The 25,024-nt window shown below is 48.3% G+C and overlaps 1 protein-coding gene and 1 pseudogene across 1 annotated transcript in view; one reads left to right on the forward strand and one right to left on the reverse strand.

The window, feature by feature from the left end:
* Nucleotides 1–294: 294 nt before the first annotated feature.
* Creb3l2 (cAMP responsive element binding protein 3 like 2) overlaps nucleotides 295–25,024 on the forward strand; it is a 122,888-nt gene continuing 98,158 nt past the window's right edge. The window contains exon 1 of the mRNA XM_023712765.1: nucleotides 295–734. Within this exon, the coding sequence (XP_023568533.1) occupies nucleotides 633–734 (102 nt within the window). The 5' untranslated portion in view covers nucleotides 295–632. The remainder of the gene's footprint in view (nucleotides 735–25,024) is intronic.
* LOC105741883 overlaps nucleotides 22,023–25,024 on the reverse strand; it is a 42,029-nt pseudogene continuing 39,027 nt past the window's right edge.

Consider the following 25,024-nt stretch of genomic DNA (forward strand, 5'->3'; position numbering starts at 1 on the left):
ACTGGCTGTACTTCCCAGCCTCAGTTCTTTGATTGGCATGTTGTCCCGTCCATCACTTCCAGACTCAAGGATTGTATTGGTCCGCTGCCGCACATCTCCCGCAGCTGGCTGTGAGCAGGCAGGAGGAGTTCCCCGGTGACGTCAGAGGTGCTCCCGTCCCACATTCCAAAGCCTGGGCGGAGACTTCCCCCCGCTCTGCATTTATGGGCGGGACAACCAGAAGAGGCAGACTTATGATTGGGTCTCGAGGGTGAGGTGGGTGTTTGATTGGCTGTTGCTCTGGAGGGAGGTGGGGCCGCAGCTGGGGAGTCTCAAAGTTTCAGTCTGAAGCGGTAGTGGAAAGTGGGCTCCGGGCGAGGGATTTTCTTGGAATGGGAGCTGATTTCTTGCCTCTGGTTTGGATGCACTTCCCTGCTTAACCCCTGCAGCCTCCGATTCTAGCCGTGGGCGGCTGTTTCTCCGGGATCCTCAGATCTCCGAGGACCCCGGCCAGGGGAGCAGTCGTGTCCCTGCCCGGTCACTCGCTACAAGCGCACGCACACGCACGCACACGCTCAGGGCCTCTCGCCGGCCGGAGGCGGCACTGCGGACCCTCAGACCTAGACGGCCTCGCCCGGCCGGCTCCGAGCGCCATGGAGGTGCTGGAGAGCGGCGAGCAGGGCGTCCTGCAGTGGGACCGCAAGCTGAGCGAGCTGTCAGAGCCGGGGGACGGCGAGGCCCTGCTGTACCACACGGTGAGGACGCGGCCGGGGTCCCAAGACGGCGCCCCCGAGGGAGGGCGGGGTTGCGAAGCCCCGGGCCAGCCAGTGTGCACCTGAGCAGAAGCAGCGGGCCGCTGGCTCTCGGAAGCGCGCCCCCAGGGTCGCGACCCTCGGTGTCCAGGCGTCAGGCCTTCCGCTCTGGAATGCCATCTCCATGGCTAACGGTGCTGCCAGGTAGAGACGGCAAGTGCTTGGAGAGGGACAAGTCGCTACCTAGTTTCCTATTGATTTTTATGGAAGGTTTTTTAAAACCTGGATTCCTCACCCCCTTTGCTTTATTTATATTTTTAAGAGTACACACGTGCGTGCGTGTGTTGAAAGCTTGCTCCACATCAGGAGGGAGGGCACTTTATTTGGCTTCTTGGAGGGTGCAGCCAGGAAATCTGCTTCCTCTCTGTTCAGCGGAAAGGCAGACAGAGGAGTCTGGAAAGTGTGAAGCAGATGGAGCTCTCAGAAAGGCTTTGGGGAAGACGGGGCAGCTCACCAGGTCCTTGTGGTCCGGGCCTCAGAAAGTTCTGAGCAGCTTTAGCTGACAACGAACATTGTGCATTTGTTTTAGTTTGGTTTTGGTAGGGTGAATCAGACCTTGAGCTTGCTAGGCAAGCGCTGTGCCGCTGAACTACATCACCGACCCACGTATTTCTTTTAAAGCTTCCAATTTCAACTTTTGGGTATTGAATTTGCGCAATGAAATTTTGTTTCTAGTAGCCAGCACTGATAAGACGCCTCGACTCATGGTCTATTTTGTGTCTTCCTTAAACTTGTAGACGTTTGTAGTGATAGAAGAGGGGAGAGACGACATTAATCCGAGAAGGAGAGGCTTGGCCGCTTTCCCTTCACGATTCTGGTAATGGGGTCAGTGCCAGGCTATTTGAAACGGTTGCAAAATGGCCTACGGGCTCCAGCTCATTGGCCTTTGCCTCCGGCTTATGTTATTTTGGGAGAGAGGATGCGTGTCTCCCTGCCAATCCCGCCGAAGGCTTTGTGATGCCTGAGGAAGGCTTGTTTAAAAAAAAAAAAAAAAGCAGAATACAGAGTTGAGAGGGAGTGGTAGTTCAAGCCGGGGCAAAAGCCAGATGCTGTGTGCAGGACTGTCTGGGCTTTGCTCAGTGAGGCTGTCCCAACCAGACCATGTGGTCTGCATTTGGCCTGGGAGCCCAGATGTGATTCCTATCTTCTGCAGAAGACTTTGGAGCTTATTCTGATTATTTTCCTGCTCCAGATGCTTCTCCTGAATAAGCTACATTTTAAGCATACGTGGAAGGGCAGATCCTCTCTATTCATAAGCATACAGTTGTAACTGCACAGCTCTGGGGTTATCTTCTAGGGGATGGCATGAAATAGGGACCTAATCTCACTGCTGTTCCTCATCCCTGTGGTTTGCACTAAGGTCACAGGCAGGAGTTCGAGTTGCTGCTTGTGGTGCTACCTATAACTCCAAGACCCAAAGCTCGGCCCTGAGGGACTGCTTTATGTGCAGTTTCAGGGCCAGAGACCTTACATTCCTTTTCCATTAACAGCTCAGGTTTTCCACGTCATGTGCTAACGCAATGTTGTCAGCTTCTTTTTCTTCTAATTTTTTTAAAGTTTTTGTTTGTTTGTTTGTTTCAGTATAAGTTTGGGGGGGTTGGGAATAGCTCAGCCTGACAATGGCAAGGTCATGAGTTTGATTCTCAATTCCAGAAAAAGAAAATTTAAGTGTTTTGTTTTTTAGTTTTTAATTTTGAGACTGGGTATATTGCTGAATTTCCCCGTGAGAGGTTGAATTTGCAATCCTCCTGCCGCAGTTTATGAGAGAGCTGGGATTACAGGCATGTGCCCTTGTGCCTGGTTGCCTCTCTCTTTCTGTGAGGGTTGAGTACCAGGGATTGAATCCAGGGTTTTCATGCTGAACTGCATTCCTAGCCCTTTTGATGTGGAGACAAGGTCTTACATATAAGTTGCACAGGCTGGGCTTGAATTAAAGATTCTTCTGCCTCAGCCTCCCAGAGTGCTTTGTTTAAAAAATGATTATTATGTTCTCCACTTAGACAAGTGCATTTCTTGTAAACACTTCACTCAAATAAAGTGCCACTCATCATTGCTGCAGCTCATTGCAACAAACCGTATACATGAGTTAATGTTGAAAGAGATATTGGGTTGAGTGACAGAGAAATTTGGATTGTATTCCTTTCAAGTGAGGAGGGTTTAGTAGTGATTTGAAAATGTGTAATTTCTCATCCATTTCTAGAACTCTGTAGGGCATTCAGGTGCTGAGCTGCTTCTTACTACCATTTGCTCATAATGTAGGGTGGCCGGGTCTCCAGCTATATCTCTACATGAAGTAGGGTGGCCCAGATCGATTATGCGCTTATTCTTGTCGTAAATATTTACCGAATGTCTTATATGAGCCAACATGGTTCTAAGTACATCAGTGAACAGAGGCAGACAAAAATTCCTGACAGAAGCCTACACTCTTGTGTGTGCACAGATAGATAAAGAAAGTAAGGAATAAATGATAACATAATGAAGTAGTCAGTACATTAGTATAGGTGCTATGGAAAAAGTAAAAGTAGATGACATATATGTAGTAGGTCATTGAGATAGCATGTTACATAACATAAATATTCTGGAAAAAGTAAGCATAGGGTTGGGTAATAGGGGTTGAGAATTATTGATAGACTGGGGGAAAATACAGTGTTGAACTGAGTGTGGAGAGAAAGCCTTCCACACAAAAATTTGAAGGAGAGGGGAGTTGTTAGTTCAACTGGATACAAAGAAGAGACGCAAAGGGAAAACCTGTTTGACACGAGCCCTTGATGACAGCATCTTCTATTACAGAGTTCCCAAGTTCAGTGAGTTCCTTTCCATGTGAATCCAGGTTCCTTCTGAGACACTGGTGTCAGGTTTTCAAGTGATCCATGTAACCATGGAGTCTGAGTGGGCTGGGCGCTGTCCAGGGAGAGGAGCGCTGTGGGAAGGGAGGCAGATGGAAGCTGGGATAGTAGTAAGAGCTGATGATGGCTACCAGCTGTGGAATGCTTGCTGCCCCAGCAGGAGGGCCGTCTGCCCTGCAGAGCTCCACCTTTGGTTGGATGCTCTGTTGTTACCATCTTGAAAGTTTTAATGCTTTGTAAAGCAGGGCCCTGGGGTTTCGAATGGGGGTCCTGCAGAAAGACATTATTTAGTGCTTTCCAAAAATGGAGCCGTTTATTCTTAGTGATGCAACGAGGGAGCCATTTTTATTAGTGTCAATTTACATCAAAGAAAGCCAAGGCTTAGACTGCATGAGCATCTTCACTCAGCCCCACAACTAATTGTGAACACAGCTGTGAATCCAACTCAGGTCTGGCTCTCTACCTCCCTACACCACCTTCTCACCCATCATGCTTTGCCAGTGAAGGATCGTGGCATGAAGGTCAGTGCCTAGGACTGGTTCCATAATCACTGAGCCCAAAAGCAGCGTGTGTTAAACTGGAGCTGACAGTAGCAGCCGCCACACTGCCACGCCTTCTTCATGTGATCACTCTCATTGTTCTGAATGAAAGCATAGCTGAATGCCCTGTTTTAGCAAACCTGTCACGTACCCAGTTTTAAAACTATGAAAAGAAGTTCAAAGATATCCAAGGCTGGGATTATTCCATTTTTTCGGCATCTTCTGTGAGCCTTGGACAGCAATGTTTTTCTCATTTGGTTAGTTTTGAAGACTTTTGGTCCAAGATAATAGAAGCTCAGAGGAGACAGATTTGAAGTTTATCATATAATGAAATGCACAGGTAGGATGAGTATCCACTTGCTCATTGGACCCTAGATGAGCAAAGCTGTGGGCTTCTTCTTGAAGCCTGAAAATGTTTTCCGTGGGGGGTTGGGAGTAAGTAGCTGAGAGATGGGGTGCATGCTTGGGTGTACTCGAAGAGCCTGAAGTTAGACCCCAGCACCACACACACAGGCACAGAACTCACTTCTGCTCAGATGTTGGACTATTGTTTTAATTCAGTCAGTGGTGCTTATGAGCACTGTTGCTTCCAGATTGGATACGGTCCAGAAGTGTGTTCAGAAAGTCAGCAGATCTAAGTGAGAGGTATCTGGCAGTGTTTAATATCAGGGTAAGGGACTTACTGCTTTCTTCAAAGCTGCCTCGATGTTGGACATTTCTAGTGTTTGTGTTGCATTTCTCTAAGATTCTGTGCAAATTACCCTTCTGAAAACTCTTGGGGCTTGTGCAACTGGAAAAGCCAAATAATCTGTCCATTGTAGCTGTGTGTATCAGCCACACACCGACTCTCTGGAAGGTTGCTCAAGAAATGGGTGATTGTTTCTGGGATAGAACTTGGGGGGGCTGGAGGTCAGCAGAGGAAAGAGGCTCATCTCTTTCCCTTTGGTACTGTTTAAATTTGTTATCTCCTGGATATGTTTAAGAAATGCAGGTTTAGAGGTAGGGAGATAGCTCAGCGGTCTAAGTGACTGCCGAGAAAGTACAAGGACCCAGGTTCGATCCCTAGTACCTCATTCCGTGCCAAACCTGGAACCCCAGGCACAGTGTGCTGGCCCCAGACATGGTGGTGCACACCTGTAATCCCAGCACTGGGGAGGTTAATACAGAAGGATCACTATGAATCTTGAGCTGTGTAGTGAAACCCTGTATCCAATAAAGTTTTTAAAAATGCAGATTTATAATTTATAGATTTATAATTTCAAGAGAAGCTAAAACTGGTTAGAGATGATTTTTATGAGTATCTTTGGAGGAAGAGAGGGTGTTGGTGCTGTATGTGAGCTCCGTATCACTCAGGTGGTCACTGGCCTTGAATGAAGACTGGGGGAGGTGGGAATGCTGGATAGAAAGGAGCTCTCCCGGGGGGAGATAGACAGAGGGCTTTTGTATGGTAAACCTTGAGAACTTGCTAACTTTCTTATCCTACCAAGTGTGGCCATGTGGAAGATAAAATACTGTCTCCATTTTTGCCATGATTATGTCTTTCTTAAAAAGTATGTAATAGAAAATAGTCCTTGTAAAGATAATAGCAGTTCTTGTGGGTTTAAGTGGGCGGTAAGTACATGGATGCCAGTTATTTGTAAAAATTATTTGGTGGCTACGTTAGTCAAGTATGATATCTGGCCAGTTCCTAAAGTGAAGTACCAGGTCTCAGACAGTGGTCGGTGGGGAGTTCAGGGAATGCTCAGCCTGCTGGCATCTGGTGGAGAAGCATCTGGCTTTCACATCTCCTGCTGATTGCTGGGAAGCAGCTGGCCGGCCACATGGCTCAGTGCTTTCCTTTTCCTCCTGGAGGGCCCAGAGACTGCTAGGTTCCCATGATGATGTTGAAACTTTGGCTTTGATGTTACAGCCTGGGGTCATCTCCTGTTGTCTTTTGGCCAGGGGATGTGGGTCCTTGCTGGCTGACGATGTCATTATTTGTGGTCCCCCAACCTCCATGAACTGAGTAAGTGTGGAGTCTTGGTAGGTCACAGAATTGTGAAGTATAATTTGTCTTCAGCGCTCTAGTTGGACCTTTTCACCCTCCTCCCTATCAGGCCAAGAATGCTCATTGTAATGCCTTTCTTTTTCCATTTCCCCATCTTCAGATTTTGACTTTAGGCAAGACTTGATAAGCTTAGAGTAAAATTTTAAATAGTAGCACAGCTTAACCTGTTACCCCTAGTGGACATCTCTATATAACAACCATTTAGGTCAAAAGGATGAACCTCTAAGTGGAGAATTAAAGCCAACAGAGAGGAAAGAGAGGAGGAATCTGAGAGATGGGAGGAAAGTCCACCCCATGGGTACATCTCTAAAGCAATGGCTGGGAAGGGGCATGTGAGATTTGCATGGTTAGCTCAGCTTAATCATTTAGAGAAGAAAGCGATGTTGTAGATTCAATCAGTATGATTATTAGTCTAATAATCTGAATGGACAGTTTGTTCCTTCTCAAAAGATATATGTGTGTTTTAACAAACAAAGATTTGTTGGTTTGTTTGCACAAAGATTGGCTAATAATTAGAAAAGATATTAAAATCCACAGTTAATAGCAGTGGAACAAAAGAACAAACCCAAATATTGTGCCACTTGCGAAGCTCTGAGAACATACTGTGCTGCTGTTGGCCATGGAGGAAGGCAGCAGAGGCAGGAGCAGCCCCCCTGAGATGTGCACAGCAGCTCTTCAAGGAACAGCTGTCAGGGAGGGAGAGTGTTTCTCTCCTGGCTTATTGCCTAAGGCATGGAGAATTAACTATCTTACCTGGACTTTCAGCATCGGGGTCAAATGCTGGGGCTAGAGGTGACTACCTGGGCATCGCATCCTGCTCACCATGCAGGGCAAGAAAGACTTGTTCTGTTTGCGGTCCACAGCAGGTGGAAAGCTGAATGCCATTTTTCAAGGGAACTATTTTTCCAGTCGTGCATAGCTGTTCAAATATTGATGAGGCCACTTGTGGCTCTTGGCAGCTTGAGCTGCCTGCCTCAGTCTGGTGTGGCCCTCCCCTGTATTCTGACATTGGTCCTTTCTTTGGCCTTTTGGTATGCTTGAGGCCTGTGGCTGCAGGGCATTGGAACTGTCTGGTGATCCTGTGCAGAAAGAGTATGTCTGTGTTCCTTACTCTTGTGAACCAAAATGGAAAGGAAATGATGACATCATCTGTCTTTGGGCTGACTGTCAGCTCATTCCTTCTACTCTGCTCATCAGATGCCTTTCCGCTCTTCTCAATAAATTGTAGGGGACCTGTGATTTTTCCCTGATTTGTACACAGGGAGGCACACAGGGGTGATGGCCCATTTTACCTGTGGAGCATCTAAGACCTAGAGCAGTGAGAGATTTACCCAGCTGAAGAGGAGATGTGGGGCTGGTGAGATGGCTCAGTGGTCTAAAGCACCTACTTAGAACAAATTCAGCAAAGCGCAAGGACTGCGGTTCAATCCCCCAGCACCACATGCCAGCCAGCCCCGCCCCCTGGTGGGCTGAGCTGGCCACACACACACACACAAATAAATAAAATTAAAAAAAAAAAAAAGAGACGTGACTGTGACTGTCTTTTCCTGGCCCCCATGCTGATGAGGTCAAGCACAGGCTTTTCAGACTTCCATGGTCACTGCTGATGCGTCATTCAGTGCTGTAGCACAGTCCTGGAGCATGGACAAGCATGGGTGACTTTGGCCTCTTGGGCTAAAGTATGTTTTCATATCTGGAATTTTGGAAGTGCACCTGTAGATCAGAACACTTCATGTGGTGGTGACTTGGGCAACTCAGTGTTTTGTTTAGAAAAGATGAGAGCGACATGGCTGAATAACACAAAGCAGGGACAAAAGCAGCATCTGGAAAGCCTGCTGGCTATCATTATTATTCTTTCTCTTGTGTCTCTATTCCTTCCCTACCTCTGCTCTCAGCACAGGTCTCTGCCTTGAACACATGCTTGCCACATGCTGCCTCTAGCTCATCTTTCTTGCTTGCTTCTGCATGAGTGTTTTCAACAAGTGGTCAACAACTGCGGCATCCACTTCCTCACTTTCTCCTCATGGACAATGCTCTGTGCTCTGAGTGTAGGACCTCCAACCTCTTCCCCAGCTGCTCCATCCGATAATCTTCCTCCCTCTGCCCTTACCTGTGAGGTCTCATGGGAGTATTTGTCAGTAACGATCATGGGGTCATCTTGTAACTTAGGTTTGCTTTGGTGTCCGTGATACTCTGAGGGATTAGTTTTCCTCTTTCGCTGGCTCCCTTCCCACCTGTTAAATGTGAGCATATGGTACTCGGCCTTCTCTTCTTGCTGGGTGCTCTGCTGGCCTCCTTTGTCACCTTTCCAGCATCTGGTTCTTAGATCTTCGTATCTGTTGTTTGCCTGTTGATGGAAAGCAGGAGATCTTTGGAGTACAAACCATGACCTCCGAGTCCACTTTTGCTGCCATACTACTCCCCTGGGCAAAGCCGGAGTCTTCACAGTGTGTTACTCTGACTAGGAAGAGCCGAGGACACTTTGAACACCGTTATCACCACACCCCATTTATCTCAGGGAATGTTTGGTGACTCATCTTTCCACAGTATAAACTCACGAGGTGCTCACAGGTCATTTCTCGGACTCGGCTGCTTCCAGGATCAATGTCACCCAGTAGAGACACAGAGTGTTTTGACTAGACTTTTGCTTATGTTTTGGCTTGGAAAACCCTTCGTGACATTTGGTGGGGGTATGTGTCATCTATTTACCACTGCTTGGAAGGTCAATGCAAAAATCAGACACCAGTTCTTAGATTAAGTACCCCAGATCCGTCTGGTTTATATACCTGCTGTTAGTCTCAGTTACAGTTGCCTTGTGAGTTGCTGTCCTCTGGTGTCTTTTGTTTATCTAAATTTTGCTCACATTGTTGAAGAGTTTTTTTTTTTTTTTTTTGGTGAAGAGCTGGCACGGCTTACTCAGAACCACCCGTATCTCTTTGCCTGCCTCCTATTAGCTCTTGGAAGAGAGATTTTTTTTGGGGGGGACATAAAGCATGTTGATGATGACTTCATTATACTACAATTTACCTTGAGCCTCGATCTCAGTTCATCTGACTGTAAAATTCTGCACTTCATTAAGTTGTCATGAAGTCTTATTTGTATTTCATGTATCACATTCCTGCCCATGAAAGTCTTGAGAAAATGTGTTAATAATATAACAAGAACCACACAACAGCGTGGTTGTGTATTTTATCTAGATATCTCCACTAGCTGGCATTGGTGTATTTTGTTGTCTCTCTTTTCTGACTTAAAACCTGAAGTAAAACCCAGACAAAATAAAGGATGGAAAAACATTAAGGCACAGAGGTAGGAAACATTTTTTTAGAGTTAGGGAAAAAAAAAATCCTCTTCAGACTTTTTGGCAAATAAAAGGAGTCTGGGGAGAAAAAAATCCACGAACAGTTTCCTAGTTGTCTGAGTGGAAAATCCTGGTCTTTCAACATTTAGATCTTGGAAATGTCTGAATAGTTTTTGTGTAAAGGGAAATTCCTTTTGGCTGAGAAAGAGCTTGCAAGATTCAAACTGATAGGGTGATGTTTTTAGAAAACTTGGAGGAAATAGGATTTATGATGAAAATGCTCTCTTACTGGCCAATTGTGTTAAATAGAAATGTAAGCCAAGGTCACCAATCCCAGTGTGTTAAAGGTTCAGCCCTTAATTCCTTTCTGCCCCTCACTTCCTGTCTGCATATCCTGGGGAAACATCTCTCAGAGCTGGTTCTTCCTTCAATTTGAGAACTTTTGTGATCTGTATTTTTGTTTTATAAGCTTATGGGTATATTCTAGCTAGGGGGATTTATACTGTTGATCTTATAGTTTTCCCAGTGGACTAGGCAGGAAGATAGGTAAACAAGTCATTGAATTACAAGTCATTAAATACCTAGTATGTGTTTTGCATGAGAGCTCTGTTCTAAATATTTCTGTAGCGCAGAGGCTGAACTGACAAATCGGAAGGGAATAAAGTTGGGGAACACTTCATAGAGCAGGTGATATTTGTACCAGGTGCTGAGGTATAAATAGGAGTTCTTCAAGCATTGGGAAAGACAAGGTACAAAGTAATAATAAAAGGTCATGGCTAATTCTAGGAATAGGGTGAAACTCAGTGGGGAGTGAGCCATCTTGCAATTCTTTATAAAGGGAAGATGAGAGACTTATAACAAGACAGGAGTGGATGCAGATGTGTATTTTAGAAAGGAAACACTAGTGGTTAAGAAGGATGGCTTGGAAGGCAGAACGGGTGGCGGGCTTATTTGCTGCTTGACTGCCATCCATGAAGCAATCCACATGATCCCCATAGGGAGGAGCCAACAATAGCAAGAAGATTAGAAACTGGACCTGGAGATGTGGAGCCCAGCAGTGGGGGGCAGAGGGGGGTCGGGTGACATTCTGTTTCCTGACTTTGGAGCTGAGCTGCTGCTGACCTAGAATGGGAAATGCTTGGAGAGTATGAGTTTGGTGGAGAAGAGGAGTTCCCTTTTCAGACATGGTGTTGGGACTTCCTTACCTAAGGACCCCAAAGCTGGAGCCTTTCCGTTCTTTCTTCCTTTGGAGCCTTCCGCTGAGAAGGCATCAAATGGATTCCTTGGCAGCAGAAGATGACTATGATCCCAGAGACATCAGCGATGTTCAAAGGGCAGAAAAAATAGTGAAAACAAACCATTTGTGTAAATGGTCATGGGTCGGCGAGGACAGATGACTTTGTAATAAGAATTTGAGCCCACAGAAGGAATGAAGCACGAAGGCTTGCGGCTTCAAAGCAAATGTGCATCCAGGAACAGAGCTTTGGTTTCTGGACCTACAGAGGGGCTAGGGTGGTACCTGTGGCCACTCCCTCCCAGTCCCTTCATTGGCTGTCACTGGATTCTGTCTTTGCTGTCAACTTTTCTTTATCCCGATGTGTTTTTGTCTATCCTCTTGGCTCCCAGGGACAAGAGGAGCAGGACTGAGGAGAATAGGTCTTTCATCTGGGCCTGGGGGCAGTTGTAGAGTAGCCGAAGACACAGGGGCCTGGGGTTCAGCCAGAGCAGAACTGTCCTCAGAGGAATTTGGCGTTCACTGCACAGACCCTGAAGGGGTGGAGGTAGGCTTCTGATACCTGACTAGGAAACATTTGAGGGGCTCCGTCCTGAGGTCTTCACACTGAGCTGTATCCCCTGTCCTTTTATTCATTTTTTTAATTAAAAAAAATTATTTTTATTTTTATGTATTTAGTACAGGGTCTCACTACACAGATTGGACTGGGATTATAAGTGTACACCACCACGCCCAGTTGTAATTGCTGTTTTAGCATGCCCCGGGGATGGACACCCCCCACCTCCAGCACAGTGTGCATGGGATCAAACCCTGGTCCCTACACTGTCTGCTGAGCTATCTGGCCAGCCCCAATTTTTAAATTTTGAGGCAGGGTCTCGCTAAGTCCCTGAGCTCCCCAGGCTGAGGGTGAATGTACCCATCCTACTTCAGCTTGATACAGGAATTCATCACATTCTTTCAATAAGAAAATGTCCTGTGAGTGTGGAGCGCCTATGTTAAAGAAAAAATAAAACTTCTTCAAAAACACAGACTTTATATCAAACTTGAACAGGAAGTAGTGTTCCCAGAGCCCCTGCCCCTCAAGCACACCTCCTGTCCCACTATAAACAGTCGATGCTACAGCCTTCGATTCATAAGCTGGGGCTCCCTGCTGCAGCTTCAGGTTTTAACTTCCTTTTTAAAAACTCATTCACAGACAAGTTTGCCTTTGTAGCCAGTAAGGACCCACCCTCCCATCGTGGGCCTCCGATGTGTTCCTGTGTATGCCATTTTTGCTTTGCCTTAACAAAAACTTATTCAAACACCCAGGTGGACACCTGTAGGTTTCAGTGGAACACAGTTGCAAAGTGAAAATGTTTTCCTTCCTCTTTCCATTTACTCGGTGACCGGATGCCGTCCTTTGCAAAGGGGCTGGGGTCTAGTGGGAACCGTGCACCGTTTGCAATCGGGGGTCCTGAAGGCTTTCCCTGTGGCTGTGGCTTTTCATTGCTGCCCTATTCTTTTCTGATTCACTGCCAGCAGTTGTCTTTCTCCTTCTGCTCCAGGCTTACAAATTTTCTTTCCAGGGCCTGAGGGACGCCTCCGATTGGGAGCTGCTTGAGGACCTGAGCGTGTGGGTCCAGGCCAGGCCAAACCCAGGTGGGTCCAGGCCCAGGTGGGTCCAGGCCAGGCCAAACCCAGGTGGGTCCAGGCCCAGGCCAAACCGAGGTGGGTCCAGACCCAGGTGGATCCAGGCCCAGGCCAAATCCAGGTGGGTCCAGACCCAGGTGGATCCAGGCCCAGGCCAAATCCAGGTGGGTCCAGACCCAGGTGGGTCCAGGCCCAGGTGGTTCCAGGCCCAGGCCAAACCCAGGTGGGTCCAGGCCCAGGTGGGTCCAGGCCAGGCCAAACCCAGGTGTTCTGCCCTGGGTTCCAGAACATTGCATTCTGTCTAAAGGTGCCAGGGACCACAGCATTCTTCACATACACATTTTCTTTTGTCCTTTACTGTGGGGCAGAGGATCGAACCCAGGGGCTTTACCCTGAGTTTCATCCCAATCCCTTTAATATTTTCTCATTTTCAGACAGGGTCTCCCTTAGTTGCTGAATTGCCCAGGGTGGGTTCCAACTTGGGATCCTCCTGCCTCAGCCACCCAAAGTGCTGCAATGAAAGGCATGCACCACTGCACCAGACTGACGTGCCTGTTTCCTTGTGGTGAGAAAAGGCCAGAAAAGAAGCTGCTTTTAGTGAGGAGGATGAAAACCTTTTGATTTAAACGTAAACCTAAAGGAAGCAACTGGCCCAGGAGAGAAGCAGGAAGATTGAGCGGAATGAGCAGGGTGAAGTTTTAGATTTTTTTTTTTTATTCCAACCCCTTTCTATCTCTGTTGTAGGACTCTCAGCATCCTGTTTTCTTCAATTTGCTTGGCCTGTGGGGAAGAGGTGGTAGACAGAGCCAGGATTTTTGAATCTGCACGACTTCTTCGCCCCACTCACCACGACATACAGAGCACATTCGAGCCCTGTAGAGTGACAGCGCTCGCCGGAAACATGGAGCTCTTCTCACACGGGCTCTAGCTTCCTCTGACAGACCTGCTCCCCATTTGCCGGTGCAGGGAGCTGGGTGCACTGGATGGGAAACGCCCCATAAATATGCTTGGTCAGGCTTTTCTCCAAAACAGTGTGGGCACCAAGAAAGCAGAGTCTTTCTCTGCTTACTTCATGCCTGGCTCTTCCCCTCCAAGAATAGCGTGAGGCCCACTGGAGGGGCCCAGTAAAATATTCAGGGCAGACCTGGACAAGTAAGTGAATGAGTTCAGGCTAACTGTCTGTTTGACTTTCTCTATTCTGAGTATCTGAGATTATTTCACAAAATCATTATAGAGGGGGCTCAGGGAGATGGCTCAGTGGAATAAGTGCTTCCCTGACAAGCGCAAGGGCCTGAGTTCAATCTCTAGTTCTGAAAAAAAAAAAAAAAAAAAAATCATTATAGAGGATAATGCCACGATGACAGAAATCATGGATTGCTATGCCTGATACTTCATGTTCTACCTAACAGATGCTCAGCACCTTTCTTTCATATTTGTCCTGCAGGAATTTCATAGATGCATAGGAAGAAAGCCTTTGCTGACTCCTGAGCTTACAAAGCCGAATTCATAAGTACAGTAAAGCCCCTGTGACTGTGGTCTACTTGTGACATTTAGGGAATAAAGAACCTCAAAGTTTCTTTGGCTACTAGCAGAATCCTTTTGGGCCCAGAGTCAATTTGCATGACTGAATTCGCACTTCCATTTTTTCCTATCACCTGCTTGTGGGGAACTGAAATTCTCTGTCACCTTGGAGGGGGAGGGTTGGCCGCAGGGAGGTGCAGTGTTTCCCTCAAAATAAAACCTAACTAGAAAATATTCAGCCTTGAAAACTAGAGATGACGAATGTCACCCGCACCAGCCTACCCCTGCCTCACCTGCCTTACAGAGCAGCCACTAAGCAAGGGGACAGTGGTGGCAGGTGAGGCGGGGTAGGCCTGTGGGGCTGGCATTTGTCATCTCTGGTTTCCAAGGCTGATTATTTTCTGGTTAGGTCTTATTTTGGGGAAAACAGGGTGTTAGCTTTATTCAAGACATAAAACATCATGAGAGAGGTCAGCCCATCCCATGTCCCCAGTGTTCCCTGAAACAACCGTGTATCACTGGATACTGAGGTGATTCACATTGTGTTTCTAATATAAATAGCTTTTCAGGGGCTGATTGCAGTATATTCAGGGATCCGTTCACACAAGGAGAGTGGGGAAGGAGGTGTAAAGGTGGCATGGGACACAGGTAGGACAGCTGCCTGCAGAGTCATGGAGAAGCGGCTGGCCACTCCCTCTGGGTGACACTCTTATCCTCCACAGTACCCAAAGCAGAGTACCTTTGGGTACATTGAGGTGCTGCAGTAGAGGCTTGTAAGCCCCGTGCTCCTCCTCTGACTCTAAACTGGGTGCAGTTGGACTTCCCAAAGATGTTGTTGTACACTGAGTTCAGGACAAGAACTTCCCTGAGACCTGCTCGCTGCAGAAGCAGGATGCTCAGCTGATCTCTGTGGGATCAATTTATGTGCACTGACCTGGATGCTGTCCATGGAAGTCCACAGGGACTCCAGCCTGTGGCCGGACCCCTTCCACATGTCTTATTAGTGGCAATTTCAGCAGGGCTTTGGAGGGAGCTGTTAAATGCTATGCCTCAGCCTCCATCTCCTCTGGAAGTTACATACTTTTATTTTAGGCAGAGAAAAGTCATTGCTGACGCCGGAGTTGAATGTGAAAGAGCGCAGATCCTCAGTGACACGGGTAGCAAGTTCAAACAGGTAACCAGATGGTTCTTCTCTGCTGAGCTGCATTGCTGTAAATTACAGCTTGTAATGTGGAGACTTTTTGGTGTCTTCGGTCTTTTATGAAATACAAACACCTTTCTTGGAAAAGTTTGTTCTTTGGCACTTGCCAACTGAAAGAAAAGAAAAGAAAAATATCCTGGTAGGTAGAAGCGTTTTTATCCTCATTGCCCTTTTCAGAAGCTATTACCTTAGCCAAGTTTGCTTTTAGGACAACAGAGCAAAAAGCAACAATAAAAAATGAAACAAAAAATAAAAGTATAAACATCACAGGCGTATATTTTATTTGGCTTCAAAATACCATAACTTAAAGATGTAGGACTTGTGTCACGACTGAGGTTTTGAGGTAGGCCTCTCTGCGCCTGCTGTGGTGATGGGCCGGTATTAATGGGTCCCTGCGCTTTCTAGCTCTTTCCATTCTGCCACGTTAGCAGAGAGACCTTTGTGCTCATCCGTGCAAGATGGCAGCTTGACCTCCAGCCTAACACCAACCTCTCTGTTGGAAGAAAGTTGGAGGGCAAAGCAGGCTGGTGGTCGTGTCTGTGTTAGAAAAGCGAGGGCTTCCTCGGAGACCTCCGGGAGAATCTTAGATTTCACTAACCACCCCTACCTGCGAGAGGGCCAGGAAGGTGCATGTTTTAGTTGGATGCCTTCCTACTCTGAACAAAGATGGTCTGTCTGAGAGTGAAAAGGGACCATAAGGGCTGTCATGCCATGGAAGAATGTTTCCCCGAGCTTGGATAGCCGTCGATTTCTTTCCTTCTGTTTCTGCTCAGTAGCCAAAACCCTCAGTTGTGCTTTTCAGCAGTTGTGAGTCAGGCTGCCCTGCCCTGATGGGTAAACTGGGCCCCGAATGCGAGTGGGGATTGAAGTCCTTTCCACTGGTGGGCAAAGTGGCAGGGAGCAGGCAGTGTGCATCTGGCAATCAAAGGGCCTGGTCATGCTCTCGCAGGGACAGCAGCCAGGGCCTCCTCCCAGGGCAGAGCCTGGAATCCAGCCTCCTGGAGTCGTGAAGGTATCTGAGAGGAGCTCGCCTCGCAGGGCGATGGCCACCTCAGATGGACAGGCAGGGGTGCAGACAAGAAGAGAGTTGAGAGCAGTCGAGTAGCCAGGCCCGGAAGGTGGCTCGGAGGACTTCCTTGGCCAGGGTTTGGGAGAGGTCCTGCATTCTGTGGGGGGCCCAGAAGAGGAAGCAGATGGCTCTGCCTGACTGGAGCAGTTTAATAAGAGACCTGGAGCCTGGTGTGTTCGCCTTAAGCGACGGCCAGAGAGGAGGCTGTGCTGGTGGGCTCATGTATGCAGCAGAGGGAGCATTAAGACAGCAGGCTTAGCGGACAGGGTGCATGGGCTCGCTCCAGGGGTCCCTTTGAGATTTTCATGTCAAACCCTGCCTTCCTGTTTCTTCCTGTCCCCGTCTCTGGCACAGCTTGTTGGCTCTGACCTTTCATTTCCACTCTGGCTTCTCCTGTGTAAGATTGCGTCTTTAGGGGCCCACGGGCTGGACACTGCTCAGGGGGCTCCTCCATGAGCTGGCCTTACAGTCCCTTACGGTGGGTGAGGCAAGGATAAGGCGGCACGGAGGCCCCTGCACCCCACTGTGGACCTGCTGGGCCGTACTGGATGTAGAGAGTTCTTGATGTGTGAGTCTACTCGGGCTGCTAGGATAGAACACCGTCGGGTGGGCAGCTTCAGTCAGACACTTACTCTTCATAGTTCTGGAGGAGGGGAAGGCTGGGAGAGGGCCTGCTTCCGGCCTGTCATGGCCACGGTCTTGCTATGTCATCTTGTGGTACAGAGAAAGCAGGTTTTCTTCCTTCTTGCTGTGTCTTTAGGCCTTGCTAATCCCATCATGGGCCCTGTGACCCTCTTGCCTTCCTTTATCTTCGCCCATAGACACCAGCTCCAAATACCTCAGCCTAAGCCCCAGGCTGCCCAGGTCACAAATGGTGCTGAGCAGGGTGCTGTGCTTTCTCTCAGAAGAAAGCTGTGAGATCCACAAATGCATAGAGCGAAGGGTCTCAAGCTGGCTCCATGGGCTCAGGTGGGACTGAGACTCCGAAGATTACCCAGTGTGATGGGTATCTTTCATCACACTTATTATTATTTTTTTTCACACTTCTGATAAGCACACATGAGCCAAACTGTGTCCAGGAGGCGGCATGGTGGGGGTGATGACTGGCGTACTGTGGTCACAGGTCGAGCACCCCATGGTGAGCTCTGTCCTACCCTGCCGCCTGCCACCAGGCCTTCACTCGTCCCACCGTGGACAGGTGAGCAGCAGACACTACAGAGAGCCCGTGGCCCCCAGCTGCACTGAACATTTGTATGTCTGCACCCCACACCCAACCCTTGGCCCTTGCTTCTTTGCACAAACCCTTTTTTATGGTGAATGTGTGAAAGGAGTGGCTGTCTTACTTCATGAGCCAGGAAAACCCCTCTTGCTTCAGTAAAGACTTTCATAGTATTCACAAGATTCGGACTCAGAGATGGCAAAGGTTGAAACCAACTCTTGTGACCACAGGTGAAGGACTCTGACCACACGTGCATTCAAATCTCCCCAAGCTAAGCCAGGGATCATCTGCCCAGGCATCTGGCAGGGCAGCTCCTTTAAGGCCAGGGATGATGAACCTTTCAGAGCTTTCCATGATGACAAATGGCCCACTGGGACACATATCCTCCACCAGTGAGATAAAGAACCAGGGTGGGGATGGGACTTCTGGGTGCACAATGTTGGCCTATGATTTTTTTTTTTTTCCTCCTGGTTGATTTCTGTGGAGGTTGGATTATTTCCCAGCCTGGTGCTCCGCCACCCCTTCTACTTCCTGGTCTTCCCACATCATTCGTCCCATTTTGAGCTTTATTTGACCTTGCTCTCTAGGCTTCCTTTTGGTCACCTAAATCCTTTTTGAAACCTGGCAGAAAGGAATGATTCTGAGGCATACAGAGTCAGAGAATCCAAGCCCAGATGAGAGCCCGGCTGCTCCTGCCCCCCACAGTCCTTGAAGGGTGCTGGAGGTGCCTGCCAGGCTCTTCCTGCCCTCTTGCTGCTGTCCCCTCCTCTCTTCCCTTTGCGTCTCTTTCTTTCCTGTTTTGTGCCCTTTGTTCTCCTTTCAGTGTGGCCTTTCTCTTCTTTTCCTCTTGCCCCGCCCCTGTCCCTAGTGCACTGCTCAGCCTTGTGCTCAGGGTTCAGAACCTGCTCTGGTCTCCTGCGCCATGTCAAGGATATGAGTCTCCATCAGATGACAGTGTTCTGGAGAATGTTGCCCTGCAGCGATTCCAAAACGGAAAACAATGTGGAGAACCTGCTGGTGGGAGTGAATGTCACTACTCACAGTGGACCCCTTTACTGTCAGCCAGGAATCTGTCATGAATGCAGAATCTCAGGCCCTCTTCCTTAGAGCTCCAAGTTGCAGAGCCAACCGCTGGGGGGAGGGGTCCTACTGCCCCTCCCACGCAGCCAACAGGGTGCCAAGCCCGATGTCCCTGTGTGGGAAATACTTAGTCCAGATCACAGGGATGGGCCCAGAAAGCTGACTTTCCCCAGGTGTCCACCTTAGGGATCAGTTTGACATCTGAATTGTACTCCTTGCTCCTTCCTCTGTTGACTAATTTCTCATGTCCCTGTCCCTCAGAAGTCCCAGGGTGTTGCAAGGTGGGGATCCAGACAGTTCTCACATTTTGAAATCAGGGTCTGGAAGGACTTTTGTTGTCCCTCAGGGTACTTCCACTCAGTGCCTTCTGTGCCTTACTGTGCTTTACTCAGCAGCTTGATGAATTTGTCCTGTCCTGATCTCGGGGGTAGGAGAAAACTGACTTAAAAGAAGTTGCAAGAGAAAACAAAATGGGTGACAGTAGCACAGGAATATTTGTGCAGAGCAGTGGAAGGTGCGAGACCCTGGCATTGGTTCTCCCCCTCCCCTTCCTCCTGCAGATGCCCCTTGGGGAACCTAGTTCTTCCCAGTTTTGATTGACCCAAGTCAGGTCCCTAAGGCCACCAATGACTCAAGCAGGACACAACTATTGTTACTGTTATTTTCCCAAGTGTATGAGATCAGAAGTGACTGTTGAATTTTGTCACACCTATTTGAGGTGTCAGTTACCTCCCAGAGGCCTGCAGACCCTCACCCATCCGCCCACTCTTTCCGCCTGACTTTCCCAGGCAGTTGGGCAGTGAGTGTGTGTATTCACCTCCAACCTGCTGGACAAGTGCTTTACTACTGAGCTGTGTCCCCCGCTCACTTCCACAGATGTGTCATGGGCAGCACATTGTGCCCAGCATTGCTGTGGACGGGAGAGCCGGGGACCTCAGCTGGGTGTGGACTCAGCGCCTTCCTTAGTTGCGTCCCTGCTGTGCTGTCTGGAGCACCCGCATTCTCTGCATTCCTCACCCTGGGCAGGGAAGAGCAGTAGATGAGTCATTCATCTTCTCCACCCCTGGCTGGGCAATGTCCCTCTGCATTACTTGAAAAACAGTGTGCTGTGGCTTAGAACCTTTAGCAGGCTGCAGGGCTGGCTGGGCAATGTCTGGGGCCTTCTGTCTTCGCCCTGATGGAGCCCAGGAGTCAGGCAGGTAGAGGGGTGATGTTGACCAGGGCACTGGGGGCTAGGAAAGCTGAGTACCATTGTCGAGGGTGTATCTCCTTTTTGTTTTATTTCAGGGAAGGGTCTACAGGGTGCTCAGGGTCTCATTACTAGATCAGACTCATGATCCGCCTGTTTATAGGCTGCACACACCACTGTGCCCAGTCTCAATGTGCCCTGGCCGATCTGGGGATCAAACCCCCAGCCCTGCGTCTGCTCGCAGGCCCTTTAATCCACTGAGCTATTTGGCCGGCCCTCTCCTTGATTTCTACCAGTTGCCCTCCTAAAGCACTGCAAACCAATTGAAGAAGGAACTGTGAAGTAGACACAGGCTAAGCAGACAGAAACCGTGGATTTCCCCCAAATTCACCAAAATTCATCCAATGAGGAGATTGGCTTGTACTGGGCGTGGCCTCTAGTTTGTGCTTTGTCAAAAGGCAGTCTTCAGTGCAGCGCACCTCTCTGAATTGCTTCGGGCCTTGGCATTTCAGTAGCGGTGTGTTGACTGCTGTTCTGCCGAGAAGTTTTTCCAAGGTGAGCACTTTACCTGATCCTGATTTCAGGTTTTCCATTCTTGGAGTTCAGGAAAAGATGCCCAGCAGTCATGACGGTTTCATTTGGGGCTGTTTTGTTTTCTTTTGTTTTTGTTAGTAGTCTCTCACTTGATTTTAATCTTGACATCCTTTGCTTCGCTTCAAATGATCATGACGTTGATTTCACAAGGTTGATCCGAGGACCAAGCGAGGTGACTACTTCTGTGGCACCCTTTCTGAAAAGGTTGGCAGTTCTGTCCCCTTGTTAGGCAGTGCTCAGGCATTTTTGGAAACATCTGCTACGTGTCTCTACACAAATCAAAACCGGTTTGTTGTTAAATGTGATATCTATCTGCCTGTCTCTATCTTTCTACCTACCAGCCTATCTAATCTTCTCATACTTTGCTGCTACCAGCATGAAATGAATTGTCCAGGCCTTCCTGAGATGGCTAGTAACTATTTGGTCATCTGTACTAGGGGCTTATGGGAAAATTCCTCAGGATCATTATTTTCATCCTTTTCCTGGCTTGGCAGGAGTGTTTCCTGGCCAGTTTTGTGCAATGTCTTGGTGTCACTGCAGCGCCCTGTCACCGTGTGCTGCAATTCTCTGAGCAAACACTGCAGCCTCAGTGGCTCCTGCTGCCAGCTTGGTGGGGATCATGGAGACTAGGCAGCCAGAGCAGGGCTCACTGCTAACCCTGCTGCTCCCCTCGGGTACGTATTAAACAGCCCTGTACCCTTACTTCCATGCGTTCTTCTTCGGTGGGTAGCAGGCAGGGTAAGCAGTAAAGGAACCTGGCAAGAAGGTGGGACACAGCTGGGGAGATGGCTCAGTGGAATAAGCACTTGCCTGGCAAGCACAAGGACCTGTGTTCATTCCCTGGTTCTGCCAAAAAAGAAGGTGGGACACTGCAGGGCAGGAGCTTGAGAAGGGTCTGTTGGCTTGAATTTCTCAGGCCCTGGCCTGAATTCTGAAGGAATTCCATTCCTCCCCTGTGTGCTCCTGGGGGTGGAGGCAAGGCTTGATGCCTACATTCAGACCTACAGCCCCACCCATATGACAGGCCTTCTGAGAAACACAGCAACTCACCTACCCCTAGGCTGCACATTTGGATGACTTGGAGAATTATTTTTAATAGTAGGGATTTAATCTCACTCTAAACTGAAACCAAATTTCTGGAGATGGCACGTAAGATTTTTTTTAAACCAGTTCGCAGGCTGGCTATGCCTTTCTGCTGAGGTCAGACATTTACTATGCAATGCACAAAAAGAAAGTGAAGTGACAGATGAATAGATGAGTGAGTAGACACTGGACAGGTTTGTGATAAGCAAGTGCAACGAAGTGTTCTGGGTGGTAGAGGTAGGCGTAGGCATGTGGCCGTCATTACAAGGTTGCCTCAACTTTGCCAAGATTTGCATTTTCCCATTGAGAATGTTCAGGAGCAGAAGAACAAGGCCTCTGCAGATGACTGCAGTGTCACATTGGCGTGTCATTGGGCTCGGGACTAACGTGGTGAGTGACTGTTGCAATGAGATGCTTAGGGCAGGAAATCTGTGGCTGTTGCTTCCCAGGGCTTGCAGCAAGTTGAAATGCTTGCGAAGGAACCACAGCAGCACTGTGAGGAAGGAGATCTGGTCAGCAGGTCTTATTAACACGTGCATGGCGGCTGGTGGCCACGTGTCTGGGAAAGAGACCCGAGAAAGCCCTCATGATAGTGAGGGTAAAAACAGTCTCCTGGCTGACAGGAGAACAGGGCTGAATGAAAAACTCAATCACACAGTTCTGAGTGCTCCTGAGTCCTAGATTAGCATTCGAGGATGGAAGGCTCTGGACAATCTCTGCGGAACATCTGGTTCTTCCCTGTGAGAGCAGAATGGTGGAGCAGGGGAAACCCCGGAGGGTTGTCCTGTCTGCCTCCTCTCTCCTCTACTCTCAGTGGCCGGAGATGAATTGTGCTAGATTTATGCAGCTGGGTGGAGAGATCCTAAGGCCACTGTTTTGAGAGCAAAACTCCTTCCAATTCTAGCAAACAAATAACGGCTTCTCGTAGGAAAACTGAAAGCTGGCTTCCGCAAAGCTTGATGGCTTCTCTCTTTCCTGCTCTTTTGAAGTTGGATCTTGGGAGAGGAGCAGTACCTGGGGCAAAGCACGTCCCTGCATCCTCCCTGAGCCCAGCCTGGTTGCCCTGACATGTGCTGAGTGAAATCTCCTCCCATCTCCTGGCTTCCCAGGCTTCATCCTGGTATGACAGAGAACAGCAGCAAAGGCCCCTCTGTCTGGCCTAGAGGCTGGGGGACAAGTGACAGAGGCCCTTTAAGAGAGGGAGCTGGGCTAGCGGCCTACAGATGTAAGGGTACATCTGGAGCTGCAGCCTGTCAATGGGGAGGCCCAAGCATGCGGCTCATTGTGGGCTCTGGAAAAGAAATACCCTGCCAGTTACCTAAGGCCCCTTCTGGGAGCCCCCTAAGAATTGGAGAACTCAGGCGTCTGTTCTGCTGGATCGCTGGAGCTTTGATACAGATCAACTCTAGCTGAGTCATGTGTAATTCAGGCCTTGTTGAGCTTGGTCTTTATCAGTGTTCATGCCTATAAAATACAGGAGCGTATCCATTGCCAAAAAAAAAAAAGCAGGGACACACCCATCTCTAAGCCTTTTTGGCTTTGAGGGTAACTGTTTTTTTTTTTTTTTCTTCAAAGCTTTAGAGTTCATAGCACACATTGCCTCCTTTGATTCAGACAGCCTTTTGAAAGGTCTGTGTGCCATCATGGCTCAATGCTGAAATGTCATCTTTGCTTGTTTCGTAATCTTTCCGTGGGCAGCTTTGTCACCTCACTTACAGTCTTCATGATGACAGGCCCCTCATCTGGACATCATTCTCCTGTTTCAAGCCCTGATTGTCCAGTTGCCAGCTTGTCTTTCCTCGGGGCTGGCTCAAAAGTTCCTGAACCTGCTCTGTCCAGCCCTGAGCCTCTGATCCTTTCCCTCCCCAAATGGTCCCCTACCTCAGAGAACGGTGATCATCCGGGTGGGCTTTACGCTGCTATTATGCTTTAAAATGATAGGTTTTTTGTCAGGCACAGAGCAGCAGAGAAACAGACAGAAGGGAAAAGGGAAAGGGGCTTTGTTTTCTTTGAGGACAAGGAGAGAATGTGGGGAAGGATGAGGAATTGTCTGGATTGGAACAAAGGGAGGCTGAGGCTTTTATGGCCTTTTGCCAAAGGTGGGGTTTGGAGGGGATGTTTAGATATACCTGAGAGATCTGATTGAAGTCTTCCCTGAGGTGGTGGGAAGGATGAAAGCAAATTGTGCCCTGGGCTCAGCTGGAGAAGAAGGGGGAGGTGGTCTTGGGAAGATGGGCTTTTGCTTTAAGGGCATTGGCCATATTAGATGACTACCATAATGATTTTAGCAATTCATACTAGGGCCAGAACCTATCAAAAAACATAGCCCGTAACAGGATCTGTAGCTCCCTCTATGGTTTGCACCCTGTACAGTTATTTCCTGGCAATTCTTACTCTATCCATAAAAGCCAAGTTCTTTAATATATTCCTTTCTCCCACAGGACCTTTGCGTGCACTTGTGCTGTGTCTGGGACACTCTTTCTTCCCGTGTCCCTTTGCCAGCAACTGGTAGTGATCCTTCAGATGGATTTCAAGCCTGTAGCAAACTTTCCCTGTGTTACATGTCTGCCTTCTCTTATGTCTGAGGGGCTATAACATCATAAGTCTGGTGCATTATTTTAATACATGATTGATATCTTCTCTCCTATTGATATAAATCCCAGTACACACCAAGGATGTATTTGCTTTTCGTTACCTTTGTACCTGTGTGTCCATTTCTCAGAAATATTTGTTAAATGAATGAAATGTAGATAGACAAAGTACTTTTATTGGATTTTTTATGTAAGAATATTTATTTACTTAAATAAGTGGAAGTTTAACATTGTTTCTTTGATCTCTCTCTCTCTCTCTGTGCTGGGAATCAAGCTCAAGACCTTGCCCCTGAGCTCCATCCCCAGAGTGTTTCTCGATTTCTCTTTTGACTATATTTGTGCCATGGATCGCCCGCCACCTTCTCCATCATTTCTCTTTCCCAGCTGGTGGCAGCTTTGCACCCATCGTCTGGGGGAGCGAGCACGGGGTGAGAGCCACTCCTCGGACCGTGCATTGCCAGCCCGAGCAGTGTTTTCGGACTGTTGGAGATCTGATAAAAACCTGCACAGTAAGCTTTTGGAGAACTGAGCTGACCATACTGAAGGGGGCGGCGATCATTAGAAGCTCTGTGTAGACAGTTTACCAAACAATGAGGATCAGGAGAGTTTTTTAAGGGTGAGCTGCTAAGCCCTGCTGACTCAGGTTTGTCCTCAGCCTAGACTTCGGTGTGTTTGGCTCCAGCTCACGGGGCTGTGTGCTCTCCATGGTGACAAGGTGAGCGGGTGTTAGGTCTGCTTTGAGCATGCCCGCACTGTGAGCTCCAGGGGTCCTCTGAGGACCCAGCCCTTCGACCCAAAGCAAACAAATTGCATAGGAAAGTTCACAACTATGTCCATCATTAGCTGAGGGATTCCAAGCCATTTTCATTATTACTAACCTAATCTTTAATTTCCTAGAGGGGCTTTGGAGAAAGAGAAAGAAGCTTTTCTTCAGGTATACATGGTGTTGCAGGGGCCGGGGAGATGGCTCAGTGGAATATGTACTTCCCTGGCAAGCGCAAGGGTCTGAGTTCAGTCCCTGGTTCTGCAAAAACAAAACAAAACAAAACAAACAACAACAACAACAAAAAACAAAAATACTGTTGTCGTAGAT

The sequence above is a fragment of the Octodon degus genome, unplaced genomic scaffold (genome assembly GCF_000260255.1).
Source record: "Octodon degus isolate 3935 unplaced genomic scaffold, OctDeg1.0 scaffold00027, whole genome shotgun sequence".
In the NCBI taxonomy this organism is placed as follows: Eukaryota; Metazoa; Chordata; class Mammalia; order Rodentia; family Octodontidae; genus Octodon; species Octodon degus.